Below are 13515 nucleotides of genomic sequence, written 5' to 3' on the forward strand. Positions count from 1 at the left end.
TCTTTAAAATTTGACCGTCGTGTGTTTAGTTTAATGCGCATTTCGGAAGTTGTTTTTTGTTTTTGTTTTTTCCATTTGTGCTTGCTACAGAGTTCCTTTTCCGTTTGAAAGAACTTTGCTAAAGCAAAAAAGAAAGGGAGGGGGTAGTGCGTTTCTAGAACAATATTAAATAGATGATAGCACAGCGAGTGTTTGACTGTCGAGTATTTGAGGGTAGGATTTGGGGAAACCCGGTAGATATTTCACATACACCCAGCCTGCACTCAGCACCAGCCCACGATACCAGGGTAGCCACGTGGACCCGGTGACATTATGAGGACAGCAGGGACAGCACCGATATCCATTAGATAGCTATTCGGAGACCCGGATCTCAGACAAATGTCTCTTTTCCCTTAAGTGCTTTGAAAGAACCAAAAAAACCCCTCAAGCCCCTTTTGTCTGCCACGTCAGCTTTATGGGACTTGTCAGGTTCCCGGGTGGAATGGTTGTGGACGTGGATTTACGAGACTTATTCGCGTGGCGGGGTGACCGATCGGTGTGTCACGTCCTCGTACACAGCACACGGCCCGTGCAAAGCGCGGCCCCTCGTGCAGGAGCCGCCACGAGCACACAACAGGAGGCTACTCCCCCGTGGGGCGGGTGGGGGGCACTGAAGCCACGGCCACTGGGACGTCGCTCCCCTGCTCGTTTGCGGATGTCATCATTTTTTGCATCGCGCGTCTCCTCGCAGGGGCCAGGCCACGTGGGCTGTTTCAGAGGCTGCTCGCTCCGTAGCTCTGTCCTGGCCAGCTCCGTCTGAAAGAGACCCTGAGGTCAGGTAGGACATTTTGGTTTATCGTCTGTCTCTCCCAACCGGATGTGAGTTCTCCAAGGGAAGACATGTGGGCTCGTGGGATTCTTGTCCCCAGGAGCAGCGCTGGGCACGTGGGACCATGTGGCACAGTTGCTAACTGCTTGCTGAATGACCGAACATCACAGCGGCTTAAAAGCACAAATCCAGAATTTTGTACGGAAGCTTTTTATTGTATTTTTGAGTAAGCTCTGCACCCAACGTGGGGCTGGAACCCAGCTGGAACCCTGAGATGAAGAGTCCCACGCTCCACCGGTGCCCCCGTCCTGGTTTTATTTTAATGTCGGCAGCTGTGTTGGTTTGCTGGGGCTGCCCTACAAGGTACTGTGGGTGGTGACTCAGAGGACAGATGCGTTGTGTCTCGCTCTTGAAGGCCAGGAGTCCAAGGTCCCTCCTGAGGGCTCTGAGGGAGAGCCTTCCCAGGCCCCTCTCCTCGGTGTGCGGACGGCTGACTTCACCTTGACATGGCGTTGTCCCCGTAGGGTGTCTGTCTACAAGCTGCCCTTTCTTCGGGGGACGTGCGGTCACCGTCCCGCTGCTTTGGGGCCCACCCTGGAGCCACCCTTGAACGGGGTTGCCTCTGTGCCCGTGAGGTCCCGTTCCAAAGCGCTGGGGTTGAGAGTTCAGCATATGGATTTAGACGGAAGTACAGGGCCACCCATAATAGCAGCTAATTATATTCTTTCCTCTTTTACTTACTCTGCGGATCAGATTCAGCCGACTCAGCCTTACAGGGCCAGAGACCAGGTGGTACCCAGCCCCCCGTCCCCCGACCCCCCTCCTGAAGCCACGCAGATGCTCATTCCAGCAGCAACCATACCAGTGGCTTCTGGAAGCTCAGTGGCTTGGGGATCTTCTAGACAGAGAGCATCTCGCGTGGGGATTCTGGCGCACCCCGAGTTCGACACATCGGAGGAGAGATCAGGCTTCCTGTGTCCGGAATTTGTACTGAATGTCGATTTTCTTTACAGAACGCTTAATCATCCCTGTGTTACAACAGAGCCAAGGACATTTTGAAAAGATGGGGGGACACATTTGGGTTTTAAGCACCCAAGGACTGAGTGGACTGAACGGAGCGTCAAGCACAAACGTGTGTGCGGACAAGGGGCCGCCCAGGCGGCTCCGTGGGTGAAGCGTCCGACCCTGGGTTTCAGCTCAGGTCAGGATCTTGCGGATCGTGAGTTCGAGTCCTGCGTCGGGCTCTGCGCTGACATCACAGCTTGGGATTCTCTCTCTCTCTCCCTCTCTCTGCCCCCCACCCCCCTCCCCAGCTCATGCTCTTTCTGTCTCTCAAAATAAATAAACTTAAAAAACAGCCACGTGGGGGTGGCACGAGCCGGCTCAGGGGCGCCCAGACCACACAGGAAGCATCCCCCGGGCGGGTGGGTGCCCGGGGCCTGTGATGACGCGCTCAGAGCCCTGCACGCCGCCTGCGGGGGCGCCCGTGCCGACGTTAAGCAGGTGCCGCGGCGCTGCCTCCCAGCCTCCAGAGTCACCTCCTGACCCAGGGCAACAGCAGAGCCACACGTAGGGGACCCCACCCCCTAGGCAGAGCATGAAAAGGAGGAGAGGGCAGGGAGTGACGTGCCCAAGGTCGCCAGCAGAGGCCGCCCCGCAGCCCAGCCCGTTTCCCTGCATCCACTCCAGCTACTTCCCTCCCTCACCACAGGGATGCTGAGTGGGCGTGGCCTCTCTGGTGCCAGGCTCCTCCCCGAGAAGCCAGGCGTCCTCACCTGTTCATCGCAGGCTCCCACAGGCCCTCCCTCGTCGCAAATTCCACTCCTGCTCCTTGGGGGAGAGGGCCGCACCCGCTGGTCTCACGCAGAAAACGCCCAATTAGCAAAACGACCTCTGAAAGCCCGTGCCTTCGTCCCAGCTCAGGCTCATGGCCCACCTCGTGCACAGATGAAACCAGCCTCCACGCCCATCAGCAAGAATCCTTCTATTTGTGCGAACTATTAAGTGGAAAGAACAGTTTGTAGCTTCAGTGAAACCTGGAGTCTTGAGCAAAATCCAAATGCAGCAAAACCCGATTTCAAGCAAAGTCACATTTCATGAGGCATTTCTTATGGGCAGTAAAGGTAGAGGGTGTCAGTGCTAAGAGACCATTGGGGCGTTGATTTCCCCCGTCTTAGGACAAGTGGGGGGCTTTTGCATGCTAATGTGTCCTAATGCCCGTCCTTTAGGTGCGCCCCAGTCTCCTTGTGGCCAAGGTGACCAGTTGCATTCAACATATCATTTAAAAAAGACATTTTTTTTAATGTTTATTCATTTTTGAGAGAGAGAGAGACAGATTGCAAGCTGGGGAGGGGCAGAGAGGGAGGGAGACACAGAATCCGAAGCGGGCTCCAGGCTCCGAGCCGTCAGCCCAGAGCCCGACGCGGGGCTCGAACCCGCGAACCGCGAGATCCCGACCTGAGCCAAGGTTGAAGGCTTCACCGACTGAGCCACCGGGGTGCCCCTCAGCACATCATTTTAATGCAAGACCTGGGAGAAGTTTCTAAACAGCAGGTGCCTGTTGCTGCTGATCTGCTCTTGCCGCTCTGGGAGCTGATGCTGACCAGGACGCCCGAACTTTGACAGTGGAGATGTGGCTTACTGAGTGCTGGCAATCAGGTTTGCTCAGCTATGTTGATGTAGCTTCCCAACTATTCACGAGGATTTACGTCCTCCACTCCTGGAGGGGGGCGGTGAGCAGGGCAGAGGTGTGCATGCACGTGTGTGTGTGTGTGTGTGTGTGTGTGTGTGTGCCTTGCTGATACTTTCAGAAGCTGTAACCCTGCACATACCCTGAGGAGTCCAATCTTTCTGCAGACTTTGTCGGTCAAAACCGTATGTAACACGCTCCCAGTGACAAGCTGGTGGTGACAGAACAGATGGGTGTTTGCCAGGCATGAGTGTTCCGGGCTTTTCTGTGTTCTTCTCTATTCTGTCTGGCTGGCAAGTACACGAGAGATACCGTTTCTAGCACCCCGAGAGACCAGCACACCTGACAGCAGGTGGGATCCAAGGAAGGTGTGTGCCTGCATTCGGTAAGACGTGATCACCGGGGGAGCGGGGCGAAGGGCTCACGAGAAATCTAGGATTGCCCGGTTGGTTTTGCAACTTCCTCGTAACCTCAAAGCATCAAACTATTTTAAAATGAAAACTTATTTTTAAAAAATACTGCAGTGTTCTGTTTCCTTCCAGAGGCAAAATTCCTACTTTGCCTGGTATTTGCATCCATATTGCTGACGGGGAGAGTGACGTTGATGCATCTTGCTTTGGGGTGTGTGTGTGTGTGTGTGTGTGTGTGTGTGTGTTTAGGCAATATCTATAAATTTCCCACAACAAAGGACAAAATATACCTCTTCCCCCCCCGCCATAAGGGGACTCCTTTCTACGCTTCCATCCTTCCAATAAAATAATCATATTTTGTCTGGGTCCATATTCGGTGTTTAAGATATTATAAGCATGTGTGCTAATCACAGTAAAGCCAAGTATGAAATTCTGATCACGTGGCATCTTCCGAGTGATGATTTCTTATCTTCAGATTTAAAAACTGGTCCGGTTTTATTCCTTCCCTTCATTTTCTGTATATTGAGCTCTCGTTCATTCCCAAACGCTTCGCTGACTGTCTGGATCTCCTCCCGGAGCGTTTATCCCCACCAGATTCTGTAGGAAAATGCCCATTTCCGGATGGCAAGGCCGCCAGATTCTCCTCCTTGCTGGGGCCCCCTGTCCTCTGCGGCCGCCTTCCCTCTGTGCACCTGTCGTGCATGGGATCACGTGTTTCCTGCGCCTCTGACGTCTGACATCCTTCTGGGTTTCTCCCTCGCTTGATGGAGCACATCTCCAGGTAGCTTTCTGAGCAAAGATGTAGGAAGTAAGTTGTCAGAGAGCTTGCATATTGGAAAGATGGTCTTCGGAATCAGGCTGGGTATAGAATTCGAGGTTGGGAATCACTCCCCCTTTGAGTTTTGGGCTATTTTCCATTGTCTCTTGGTTTCCAGAGCGGCTGTCGTGAGTTCTGAATCCGTGCTTGTCTCTGACGCTTCTGTCTCTCTGGAGGAGTGCGGAACTCACTCTCCCGTACCGTCGACATGTGCCGCTGCTGTGCCTGGGTGTGGGTTTGCTCTTTCTGCCTCTAAGGACAAATCTCCTCTATCCACCAGCCAGCCAGTCTATGCCTTTATATTTCTGCTATAATAGTTTTAATTTCCAAGTGCTCTTTTTTTTTTTTCTGGACGTTTTTAAATAGCATTGTGTTTTTGTTTCATGATTGTGGAGTATTGTCTGATTTCCCTGTGAATATGAATGATTGTTTTGTTTTTTTTTTAAATTATGGTCTTTCCCATATTGGCTCTATTCTGTACAGATTGCTTTTTTTTTTTTTTCTGTTTGTCTGTTTGGGTGTCTGTAATCACATAGAGACTTCTCTCAGTGCCCAGCAGCTCCTGTTTGCTCCTATAAGTGATTGGGGGCACACGGCCGTTGGGAGCTCTGAGCCCAGGCACCCTGGCTTGCTGTTTGGAGGAACCCCAGTGTGAGCATTCACTCCGCTTTGGGGCTGGGCCTCCGAGTCCTCAGGCCGCGTCCCCGGTGTGATCCCCGCTGACTCTTACTTTTCCCACCGACCGCTGGTGCCGCGAGTGGAAATCCTGCTCCCAAATTTGCTCGCGTCAGACCTTTTCCCCTTTCCAGAATCCGTGGCGGCTGGGCGTGTCCCCTCCCCACCTCGTGGGCCTCCGGATCCCGTGAGCAGGATTTGGGGGAGAGGACAGGCAGGCGGTCGCGTTCCATCTGCTACTTTTCCCCTCGGTATGTCGACGAGAGCACTGAGGTTCAGAGGGGCCGAGTCGGCCCGGAGAGGAAGGCTTCCTTTGTTTCAAGCCCTAACTTAGTGCACTTGGGTTGGCAGCCTGCCTGGAGGAGGCAGCTACATGGGAGCAAGTGTAGCAATAATGGACACTTACGAAGTGCTTGCTGTATGCTTCACCCTATTCTAATCTCTTTATAGGCATTAAGACATTTCATTATTCAGCTTTATTAGCAGATCCATTTCGGGGGTAGGGGGTGAACTGAGGCGCAGAGAGGGTGTGGTTGGGCCCAGACCACACAGCTACAAAGTGGTGAACCCAGGGTGTGAGCTGGGAAACCCCAGCACTATGGACCCTCCGGACTGATGAGTCTTTGTTGTGGGGATCGTGCCGGGCATTGTAGGATGTTAAACTGCATCCTTGGCCTCTCCCCCTCCCCCACTCCCCGGGCAGCACACCCCCACCCAGTGGTGACAACCGGAAATGTCTCCTGACCTTGCCACCTGCCTCTGGCGGGACACCAGCCTCCCCAACAACCACCAAGTGAGAACAACTGGCCGAGGCAAACTGACGGTCCCCCTGAACGCTTTATGGGGCTATGTCTCTGTGTCCGGGGGGACATCCAGGCCCCCCCTACCCTCACCACGGACCCCGGCCGCCGGATCCGCCGTTCTGGAGTCCGTGGCCCCTCCCCCTTGCACTGTCTCCGCCCACCCCGGCGTTACCCCTCTGGAGCCCCCTGGGTCCGTCTCTGCACCTGCCGCGCGGGAACGTGCGCGTGAATGCGGAGCGGGCGATCGCAGCGCAGTGGGGCTCGGGCACGTTTGCAAAGGCCGGGTCACTAATGCCGTGGGTCTCTCTCGCCTGTCTTCCTGCCCGCAGAGCCAAGGTGAAGAAGGGGGTGAACATCTTGGGCGCTCAGACCAGCGAGCCCCGGCAGTGGGACGTCAAGCAGGAGACGGGCAGCGGCGGGAAGCACACCACCGCCACCCTGCTGTGCCAGCGCCGGACGCCCAGTGCGCGCAACAGGTAAGCGCGCACCGCGCGGGCCCGCACTGACCCCGGCTCGGCGGAGCTCTTACACCCTCGGCCCGGAAAGCTGGAGGCACCCGCCTCGACTGGCAGGACCGTCTGGCAGCTCCGGGCGGGGGCAGCTGCGGCTCTGGTCCTGAGCCTGCGGTTCCGGCTTGGGCGCAGAGACCTGTCGCCGAGGTTCGCCCGGCCTCCCAGCCCCAGGGCATTCCATCCACCTAGGCTCAGGTCCCGCGCTGGCGTCACCTCCCCTTGAACTCCCTACGTGATCAGAGGCTGCCTCCTAAGTGCGCATCCTCTGCACGGAGGGTGTGATGTTTTGCCCCTTGGTAAGAAACACGGATCCGGTCTTCATCGCTGTTCCCGGCACAGAGCTCCTAAGAGCCTTAGAATTTCCCGAGTGACGAGAGGAACAAAGGTGTCCTTTCCTGGGTTAATGAAGTGACTTTTGGAAAGCACTGAGGTCACCCCCCAAACCACCCCAACATCTCCCGGGAGGGCAGACGGGCTGGAGGTTGCATTACCAGCGGCCAATGACTTAATCAACCTTACCTCTGTAGTGAGGCCTCTAGAAAAACCCTAAAGAAAGGGTGTCAGAGAGGGTGCAGGTGGGTGAGCCCCTGGCGCTCGGGGCGAGTGGTGCCCAGAGAGAGCATGAAGGTCCGTGCCGCCTTCCCGACACCCATGTGTCTCCTCAGTGTGGTTGCCCCTGAGTTATTAACATCCTTTAACCCAGTCAGTAAGGGTTTCTCTGCATTCTGTGAGCTGCTCGAGCAAATCAGTCGAGCCCAAGGAGGGGGTCACGGGAACCTCGGGCTTATAGCCTGGACTGGTGACCAGCACCTGCAATGGGGAGGGACAGTCCTGTGGGATGGAGCCCCTCACGGCGGGCAGGGTGGGGGGGATCTGACGCCACTTCTGGGTGGACGGGGTCAGGATCGCATGGCACCCCAGGATCCCAGCTGGTGTCGGCGAGCTGCTCGGGGGGGAAACACATGCATCGGAATTGATGTCTGAATCGTAAAGGATTAGGCCCAGTCTTCAACGAGGAAGGATCTGAAGACGGGGTGACAGTTGGTGGCGATCGTGTGTAAGGACGGGATGCTGTGTGACATTCTACACGGACATCTGGATTACTCTTTAAAGTAATTGTTTTCTGCATATAAAAACAGTACATACTCCTTTTAGAGTATTTTTTAAGTTTATTTATTTTGAGAGCAGGGAAGGGGCAGAGAGGGGGGGAGAGAGAGAATCCCAAGCAGTCTCTGCACCATCAGCACAGAGAGAGACCGATATGGGGCTCGAGCTCAGGACCCTAGGATCACGACCTGAGCCGAAACCAGGAGTCTGACGCTGGACTGACTGAGCCTCTCAGGCGCCTCAGAGAGTATTTGCAAAGCACAGTTATGCAAGGAAAAAACGTTAAATAATATATCAGTACCCTGCCACCCAAGGATAACCCAGTGCTAATAAGTCGGTTCATTTCCTCCCAGCGTTTTATACATACAATAAATGTGCGATCAGTTTATTTATCTTATAAATCTGGTATCACAATCTCTACAGGTTTTAGGATACTTTCATTTCTATTGTAAACATTTTCTCTTGACATTAAATTGTCCTCAGCAACGTTTTAACGGCCTCACAATATTCTGTCATATAGATTTAACATTCCGTCAATAGCCATACCCATGTCTCTGGACATTTCCACTGTTCTTTTTATAAACAATGCAGTAATAAACTACCGTCCACATAAAGCTTTATCTCCTTCTCTTTTCACTTAAGGTGGCTTCTTAGAATCAAAAAGTTTGAATCATTTTTAGGGCTCCTGATACCTTCTCTTTGTGTATTTTCTCGAAGAGAGCGGCACTAAAGGAAAAGAATAGCCCCTCACCAGGCACGTTTTCTTAAGTGAACGCTACGAGACTGCCAAGAAAAATAACGCAAATTCTCTACTTTGTGTGGAAACGCCCAGTTCATTGATCGCAGACCCTGTGCTCGGTCCTCCCTTTCACGGGTAGCCAGCGAAAACATCTGGTGCCCCGAGCGGCTTCCAAACAGCAGCCTTCTCCACAATTGCCCCCAAGAAGGACCGTTAGTACATCCTGTGGGTGATTAGGCAAGTTAAGAGCGGAAGTGTTCAGTAGCAGTGAAGTCAGGCGTGGAAATCGTCCTTCGTGACACCATCAGGAGCCTCAAAGTGAGGGAGGTGCGCCCTGTGCTGGCACGTCCTCACGGGTCCCGGAGGCCACGCCGTTTGTTCCGCGTCTTCCAGAAAGCACGCTCTGGGCTCAGGTGTGTTTGCCGAGAGGGTGAGTCTTTATTCGTGGTGGTTGTTGCAAAGCCTGTTTCCCAGCACACCGCCGATGGGCGTCCTATGCTCACTGCCTCCCTCGCGGAGAGACGACTTTCTGCAGAAATCCTTGGTCGGTTCACCTGTGCTCCGTGCCAGGCTATGTCCACTGAACACGCTGACTGTGGTCCAGACGACCCCCATCAGCGACCTAAACGCTGCGGACCTGGCCCAGAAAGACCACACTTCAAATAAGGGTGTTCGTTGACGGGGAAGGTCCAAGGGCTCGCTTCCTCTGCCCGTGGAGCAAAGGCCAAGCGTACAAGTCGTGTACTGCTGTGTCACAAACTACCCCCGAGTTTCAGGCACCACATGCTCGTTATCTCGCGGCCTCCGTGGGCCAGGATTCAGGCACCTCTGAATCGGGGTCTCTACCCCAGGGTCTCTCACCGAGCCGCCGTCTACGTCTCCATCGGGAACCGCAGTCTCATCTGAAGGCTCAGCAGAGACAGTATACTTCCAGGATCAGGTGGCCATTGGCAGGACTCCTGCCTCAGTTCCTCGAGGCTGGCAGGACTGGGGGTCTCAGTTTCTTGTTCCTTCCCGGGCGTCCTTCTCCGTCAGGTCAAGCGTGTGTGAGAAGGTCCAGGGAGGAAAGAAGTGACACCAAACGGAGGGCAGAGTATTTACAGTCTAATCTCACAAGGGACATCCAAACACTCTTGCTGTATTCTGTTCATGAGAAGGAAGTCTGGGCCACACTCCAGGGCAGGGGGGGACGCAGAGGGGAGGGTGCCGGGAGGTGGGGTCACTGGGAACTGTCTTTAGCCATCAGCCTGAAGGTTCTTCTGGGCTTTGGAGGGTGCCTGTGAGGTGTCCTGGGGGGCCAGGAGGAAGGAATATGCAGGCACAGAGGCCCCGCCCTCCCTGAAATCACCTGAAATCAGGAGACCTCAGGTGGTGGGGAGGGGGGGGGCCGGGACCTTACTCCAGGTGACCTAGAAACGACTTGCAGAGATTAATCCAGAAAGGTAGGAAGGCCGTGAGACGGAGGGACGTGGCTCCCAGACCACTGGCTTCAACTGGCCTTGCCTTAGCTGTGTGTCCCCTGTCCTCCCCGTCACATGGACTCGTGTGCCTCATTTCGCTTAAGCCAGGTGATGAAGGGGCAAGGTTTATGTTACCGTCTGTATGCGGGAGTGTGCTCAGATGCACTAAAAGGGGATGATCCCGGCTCATTCAATCAGAAGGGCAACTTATCCCGAGGACGTTTTGGGGAATGGTGTGGAATCAGCTTGGAAAATGGAAACTGCAGGCAAATCTCGGCACCCACCGGCACCCGCCCAAAGTCACGCCGTGTCATGGACCGCCTGGACCGCTGCTCGCTTAAGAGTTTTCTCTGAAGCGTCTTTAAATTGCTCTGCGTTTTTAAAATCACCTTCGTTTTTAGTCATACTGTCCTTGAAGATACACATTTAAGATATACGTTAGCTTCTAACGTGCATTACGCTATGAGATACAAGAATTGCAGTATTTTATTCTAGTTTTTAATGTTTATTTTTGAGAGAGACACAGAGCATGAGCAGGGGAGAGCAGAGAGAGAGAGGGAGACACAGAATTCGAAGCAGGCTCCAGGCTCCGAGCTGTCAGCACAGAGCCCGACACGGGGCTCGAACTCACAGACCGCGAGATCATGACCTGAGCCGAAGTCGGATGCTTAACCGAGTGAGCCACCCAGACACCCCATTTGCTCAGATTTTTAAAAATCACTGTGCAGATACAAGAAAAGGAATGTCGCTCAGGAACATTGTCCACCAGCAGGTGAATTGCGTGGGAGTAGTGGCCAGTCTGAGCGCATCACGTGCTCTGCTGTGGACGAAATCATACCTGCCTTCTTTAGGGCAAAACAGCAACACAGCAGCAAAACAGCTGTCCCGGCCTGGACGGTGCCCTCTTTTAAACGGACTGAGGACGCGTCAGGCTCTGGGCTGATGGCTCAGAGCCTGGTGCCTGTTTCCGATTCTGTGTCTCCCTCTCTCTCTCTGCCCCTCCCCCTCCCCCGTTCATGTTCTGTCTCTCTCTGTCCCAAAAATAAATAAACGTTGAAAAAAAAATTTTTTAAAAAATAAAGGGACTGAGGAGTGAGGCCAGCCCGTTCAGAGACTCCGCTCCCCACATTCTCCCCCACACGGTCCCTCCTGAACAGATACAGCCCAGGGTCCCCGGTGTTTCCAGCAGATGCTGTAGGCACATGTCTGTCATCCGCTTCCTTATTCGTGTTTGCCCTCAGCTCTCTTGAGGGGCAGCCCTTCCAGGGAACCCGTCTGTGGCCTGTGGTCCCTTATTCCGCCCCCCCACTTGTCACCTAGCTTCTGTTCTGCCAGGCGGTCTAGACCAGAGACGTGCTCTGGGTCCCCGCCCTTCCTTGGACCCCAGCTGACACCCCCTCGTCGTCCCCTCTCCCTGGAACAGCAGTGCCCGCGCGGCATCCCCCGCCCGCGTGGCTTCAGCTCGGCTGCAGGAGAGACAAGGAAGTCAGGCAGGTAATAAAAGGAGAGAGTCTTTTCCCAAAGCAAAAATGACGGAAAACGGGGAATAAAGTGCCCGTTCGTATTCGTTCACGCGGTCTCGATCGCAGACCTTCTGTGTGTGACGATGCTCGGCTGTTTGTTTTCGGAGAATTCTGGAATATGAACGTTCTCGTAGCTGCTTCGTATGAACAGCTTCAGCGAAGCTTCGGGGAGTGGTCCACAGAGATGATCTGCTTTTCCCTAAAGGAAATTGCCCAGACCGCGTCTTCTTCTTAAGAAGATCTGGAAGATACCGCAGAAAACATGCTGTGCCGGTGTCCCAAGTGAAAACTCTCCCGGTCGATGGCATAGGTGTGCCTGCCAAGTCTCCAGAGGAAAAAGCCAACAGTGTCCCCACGCAGCCCGCTCTCAACGCACGACGGGCGCACGTCAGCACCTGTGGCGGGAGAGTTCCTTGACGGGCACCTTGTGTGGGTCCTCCCACTGCCAGTTTGTGCGAGAGGCGAAAGCCCAAGATGGTGGAGATTCCTGGTGTTTTCTGGCATGTATACAAACTAGCCCCCCACCCACGAGAATTTCCCAGAAGAGCCTGGGGGTGGGAGAACAGCTCGAGAGGAAGCTTTGAGAAGGCTGGGAGAAGAGATGTTCCCGGAGACCAAAGCGCTGGCTCCGGCATCCGACGTTGATCCGTTGTCCGAAATAAACAGCCGTGGGGTTTCTTCCATCAAGTGGTGTCGTGGGCGCGTCCAGCATCCATGGACCCTCATCCCATCGAGCCTGCCTGCGGTGGCGGCACCCGGCTTCCCCAGAGGGATCAGCTTCTACAGAGAAGGACTAGACCCTGGGCGTTAGAACCATGGCGCCTAGGAGGGCCTTCACAACGCGGGACGCGCGGTGCTCCTCCCTGTCCGCTTCCCCGGAGCCCCCGCGGTGAATGTGGGCTCACTCAGTTTCCCTGCGAATGACCGGTGCCCCTGTGTACGAGAGGGTGCGTTTTCCAACCACGTTTGCAACGCGGTCAAGTTCGCAACGCCCCCAGCTGTGTGCTCTCCTGGAGGTCGCTACTCGGCATTACAAGGTAGAGCCTTCGTCCTTCCCCTCGAACATGGGTGACATTTGTGACCAGCTTGCTGTGAGCGCAAGGGTCGCCCTGTGGCTTGGAGAGAGCTGGGTCACAAAAGAGCCAACAGGCAGGCAGCCCCATTGCCCCGAGGCCTCCAGCTATCCCGCGTGGAGAGACCCCAGGGAGGACCCCGGACCAAGGGAGAGGATGCGTCCAGCCAGCCCCACCCAGCCCAGCCCTTCTGGAATTCTTGAATCACAGACACAGTGATCGTTTCATGCTGCTAGGTTTGCAGGGCAGTTTGTGGCAGAGCAACATGTAACCAGAAGACGGGGGGCTCCCGGGAGGGTTGAGGTGCTCCCACCCCCTACAGGTCCTCAGGGCCAGGTGAGCGTTTTAACCCCGTTCTCTGGGGTCACCTCCCAGCGCAAGGAACAGTTGCCCGAGTGAGGAGACGTGGACACGGCTTGTCTTCTTACCCCAAAGAGCCCTGTCCGGTTCCCAGCCCCTCCCCGCCTCTAGAGGCCTGCTTCTCGGCTTTATGCACCCGAGCCTCATGGAAGGCTTTTTCTGGCCAGAATGAAGGGTTTCTATTTTCTTCCTTCCATTACGGCTGACATGTGGTCCCCGGTCCAAACCGAAAACGTGGAAAGTAAATATATCTCTCAGCATCTGCCCTGAGATGACTTATTAGAGCACATTAAGAAATCTCTGGAGCTCTTGCCAGACCAGTAATGGACTTTTAGGGGAGGCTGGGGCCTCCGACCCGAGCAGGTGGCTTTCAGAGCCCCTCATGTTGCCACGGAGACCCCCTCTTACGCTGAGGCGCGGGTGCAGCTGTCTCCCTGAGGCGGTCGCCCTGTCACTGGCCCTCAGAGAACAGCCCTGCGGCCCTGCAGCACCCCACGCTCTGGGCACAACACCCGACACGGTCAGAGTCCTCCAACTCC

General features: G+C 55.0%; 1 protein-coding gene across 1 annotated transcript in view; it reads left to right on the forward strand.

The window, feature by feature from the left end:
* Positions 1 to 13515, forward strand: part of TMEM132C (transmembrane protein 132C) — a 308963-nt gene that overhangs the window by 188201 nt on the left and 107247 nt on the right. Inside the window, exon 3 of the mRNA XM_030336575.1 lies at positions 6532 to 6678. Coding sequence (XP_030192435.1) covers positions 6532 to 6678 — 147 coding nt within the window. The remainder of the gene's footprint in view (positions 1 to 6531; positions 6679 to 13515) is intronic.

The sequence above is a fragment of the Lynx canadensis genome, chromosome D3, assembly GCF_007474595.2.
Source record: "Lynx canadensis isolate LIC74 chromosome D3, mLynCan4.pri.v2, whole genome shotgun sequence".
NCBI lineage: Eukaryota > Metazoa > Chordata > Mammalia > Carnivora > Felidae > Lynx > Lynx canadensis.